This window comes from Glandiceps talaboti, chromosome 1 (assembly GCF_964340395.1).
Source record: "Glandiceps talaboti chromosome 1, keGlaTala1.1, whole genome shotgun sequence".
Classification (NCBI taxonomy): domain Eukaryota; kingdom Metazoa; phylum Hemichordata; class Enteropneusta; family Spengelidae; genus Glandiceps; species Glandiceps talaboti.
The window spans coordinates 22,677,788-22,682,341 of record NC_135549.1 but is presented as its reverse complement, the minus strand read 5'-3'; the positions used below and the strand labels follow the sequence as shown (position 1 = coordinate 22,682,341).

The 4,554-nt window shown below is 39.3% G+C and overlaps 1 protein-coding gene across 1 annotated transcript in view; it reads left to right on the top strand.

The window, feature by feature from the left end:
* LOC144440282 (uncharacterized) overlaps positions 1-3,849 on the top strand; it is a 4,709-nt gene extending 860 nt beyond the window's left edge. Inside the window, exons 2-5 of the mRNA XM_078129634.1 lie at positions 509-578; positions 1,140-1,376; positions 2,567-2,743; positions 3,120-3,849. Of these exons, the coding sequence (XP_077985760.1) occupies positions 509-578; positions 1,140-1,376; positions 2,567-2,743; positions 3,120-3,598 (963 nt within the window). The 3' untranslated portion in view covers positions 3,599-3,849. The remainder of the gene's footprint in view (positions 1-508; positions 579-1,139; positions 1,377-2,566; positions 2,744-3,119) is intronic.
* Positions 3,850-4,554: the final 705 nt, after the last annotated feature.

Here is a 4,554-nt window from a genome sequence, read left to right as displayed (position 1 = left end):
TGGGGGGCACTAGAAGGGAAAACAAGAAGTATACCACATGGCCATTAAATGGTGTGTAGTGGACTACACTAAAAACCAATAGGAAACTTGGTCTCAAACCTGCACTAGCTGCAACTGGGGACATTTTATCAAATACAACCACTGTTGAATATATTCACTGATTTTTAAAAAAAAATACAAAGACCTAGACATTGTACATGGTAATCAGTGCCCAATCTTATCCGTTGACAGTGCACTAATTGGTTGAAATCATAATTGCCGTTGATGGCGCTTGTTTTTAGATGCGGACCTAAAATCAATTTGATTTGGTTTACTGTGCCATATATATCATGTATACAACTACAAACATACGTTCACTCACAGGTGTTTCAGTACTATTCAGGGTGTACAATATTACGAGTAATTTATTTTATCTAAATGTTCCAGTTGCAGCTAAGACCAGCTTTAGCCGTTACTTGTATCTACACCATTACAGGAACTTATGTTTACCCAATATAATGTGTTACAGGTAGTTGTCCAGGAAACGGAAACCAGAATATCGAAACGTCATGTCTCTTCAGATGAGGAAGATGTTAGAGGTCAGAAGCCAAAGTGATGATAACCAAAATGTACATGACGATGATGATGATGATGATGATGATGATGATGATGATGATGAATGAATGAGTGAACGAACGAACAAACGAACAAACAAACAAACAAACGAACGAATGAAAGTACGAATGAATGAATGAATGAATGAATGAATGAATGAATGAATGAATGAATGAATGAATGAATGAATGAATGAATGAATGGATGGATGGATGGATGGATGGATGGATGAATGAATGAATGGATGGATGAATGAATTATCGCGAACGTACGGGTGTATTCAAATATTTTGACTAATTTCTCTGTAGTTCTCAGTCATTCTTTGTCCATTCTATGTAAATCCAAGTATTACGAGATATCAATGTTGTACGTCACCCAATATGAAATTGACGGAAACATTACCCGTCAACAGGAGAGTATATATACCGTGCCAGTTCACCTTTGATAAGCTTATGTTGGGTGATTGAAAACGTGGTTCAATATATAGAACAAACTACCCAACTTCAGTACGCCGATACAATGATGCATACTACTTTTTAATACAGAGCATAGTCCATGCAGTGTAGTCAACATACCAGGACCACAAGGTGCACCTGGTCCCGTTGGACCACGTGGGATGCCAGGGGTGGTAGGACCTTCGGGGGTCCCAGGTATCACTGGAAGAGATGGACAGCCAGGTGAAAGAGGACTACGTGGATTATCTGGAGAATCAGGCCCAAGAGGAGCTATTGGAATGAAGGGGGACCAGGGTGAACCGGGAGTTAAGGGAAAGGCTGGACCATGTACGTATTCTTTAAAGTATTATTAGTAGTAATAACAATGACGGGAAAGACATTTTGATAATATAATAATAATCTTTATTAGACTCGATAGTCTTATAGGTAAATGCCTTTTTTCGTGAGGGTCGAGTTATTATACTAGTATTGTTATCCCCAGGAAAGACCTAAATCTATAACCTGGTACACAGCTGGGTTCTACAGCTGGGTTGACTGGAGCACAATAGTGGTTCAAATCTTGCCCAAGAAATTTAGCTATTCAGAAACAAACGGCAACGACGTACAGGGTCGAACCTACAACCTGCAGATTCCAAACAAGCAAGCCATTGTAACCATGCATTCGCCCATCATGACTCCGTTACATGTAATATAATCGTTGTCGACATACATGTATCTGTGTCCTTATACTCAATGAAGCATGCGTATGTTTGATCACATGGCGATTGAAACTGATCAATATCACACAAGTCTACACTTTGGGAACTTTTGCACCGATTTAGGCTAACGTGTCACCCGATTCAGTGTGATATCTTTGTTATTGACAAGAGGGGGAGGGCTAGAGGATATATCAGTTATATACAGTAGTCCCACAATCTGGCGTTCAAGAAATCATTTCATGCACACCTGATGATATATATTTCGTCATGACCCTAAACATTGTCACGTGACGTAACATACTTTATTTATATACACTATATACCATAACCAAAATAAGTAGAATGATATCTAACATGGGACACCCCAACTTATTTATCAGTTTTCTTTGTTCTCAGGCTTATCAATTTTGTTTGAAAACAATTAGATCCTTGCTATTTAGCTGAGATCTACTGTTAGTTTATTTCATATAGGGTCTGATCATTTACAGGTGTATCATTCAAAAAGAATATAGATGTCACATGTACCATTCGTGTCAATACTGCCAGGCTGCTTTGAAATAGAAAAAAAAAACACATTTGAATAAATGAAGAAGTATACATTTAAAAGCGCTATTTTGATTTTGAATGTCGAAGTCAAGCCTAATCCGTCTAGATCTATTTCAGCTTGTAAAGATAGAAGTAATACCGCATAGGTACTAGGTGTCTACTGACTCTGAATCTCATGCTTGGATTCCAATGGATTACGTCAAGACGTCGACTCTATCTAACTACATACATGTACATTTAAAACCAAATGCCGTGATTTTGTTTTATTCGTAGCTGGTGTACCGGGACGGAAGGGTGACCAGGGTGAGGAAGGACACACAGTCCCGTCACTTGTACTTGATGAAATCGTAATGCGTGTACGACATGATATTGGGGGTGGTGGTAGAGGAACCGTTTACGTGAGATGGGGAAGGAAAACGTGCCCCGATACAGCAGAGTTAGTCTATGAGGGTATGTGTCCGTACGTACGTTATCCGATTCTACCCATCCATTGATAATGACGTGGCAGTGGCACATGCATATTATATTTGTAATGTTGAATATTCACCAGCCTACAGCTAAATGACAACCAGATTTGTCTGTACAGGACTTTCGTAATAGTTTGCCATAGTAGAGGAGCCCATAATACTGACTGAAAATAAATATGTATACTGGAATTTTATCAATTTTAAATTACCACTATAGCAATTACTAACTGTAAGATATAAAATATGCATGTAGTAATATCTATGTGAATTATATTTATGTTCATGTGTAACACTTATCAAAAAGAGAAACAGCAAAGTTCATTTCGTAAATTCTATTTTGGCATTGTGTACAATTTCAGGTGTCGCAGGTGGCAGCCATTATACACATGGGGGCAGCGGTGCTAACTATGAATGTTTGCCTTTGAATCCCATATACGACAATCCAGTACCTGGATACCAAAATCCAGGTTTAATGTACGGAAGTGAATACGAAACAAGTAGCTTTCCTCCATTCGCTGCTCTCCACGACGGTGATGTAGTCTGTGCAGTGTGTCGTGTTCCATCTCGTGGCACTCTCCTCATGGTCCCAGCCCGTAACGAATGTCCCTCCGAGGAGTGGACGAGGGAGTACTATGGCTACCTTATGACTGCACACCATACACATAAACGCTCAGAGTATGTTTGTATGGATCGCCAAGCAGAAGCAACACCTGGTACCAGTAGCAATAAAGATGGTGCATTATTTTATGCTGTGGAAGGTAGATGCGATGCCGGCACTTTACCATGTGGTCCATACACTACTGGTTTCGAATTAACATGTGCAGTTTGCACAATGTAGAGTGTCATCGATTTTGATATTCAGTTAATATGTAGTGTAATTATATTACAAGTTGAAAATTATCGTTATCCAGTGGGAATTGTACGTAGACACCACCGATCACCATGGGTTACATTCCCCCCGACAGTGCCCAATGATGACGTCAATGAACTCTCCCTGCCTAAAACGCCACCGGAATTTATTTGTACCTATTTTCGATGCATGTAGGATAGTTTTATTTTCTTATTGAAATAATGTTTTTGTCATAAAACCTTGCACTGTAATTAAAATAGAAATAAATAAATAGTGGAATAGAATAGTAGTAACTACATTCTGTTGCTATTTTCCCTCTGCAGCTGTCCAAAAGATTTTATTTCATACAACTTTCATTCTTCATCATAAGCTTACACTGGCGGTCACAGTGCACGTGGCAAACAGGAAAAGAAAAGTCTAGTAAGCTTTATTTAAACAATAATGTTATACGCCCTCCCAGCCCATAATGGACTCAAGCAAACTTTGAACGACATAATGGGCGAGGCGACAGCCGAGCCCATTATGGAGTGCAACGTTTGCTTGAGTCCATTATGGACTGGGAGGACGTACATTACTGTTATTATTTTATAGTTTTGCCAATTCCAGTGAATTTGTAGACCGAGAAACGCAAAACAACGTATACTATACACAGCGCTGAACATCGTCTGCCATGTTCGGCCCGGAAACTGAATACTAATCATAGGATACCCGGCCCAAAATGAACCACTGTTTTCAATGCCTATACCACACGACCGGTCGTACGACCAAATTTTGGTCGTGGATAATAGTAGCATATACTAATACGAGTAATAGGGGCTACAGTAAGAAATACCCGGATGTTCGAATGATCTTGGACATAGGTCGTCTTCTTTACTCATGTTACTTATCAGGAGTTACCATGAGTATGAATCTAAGACCAGACTAAAAATCAGATTCACATTGGA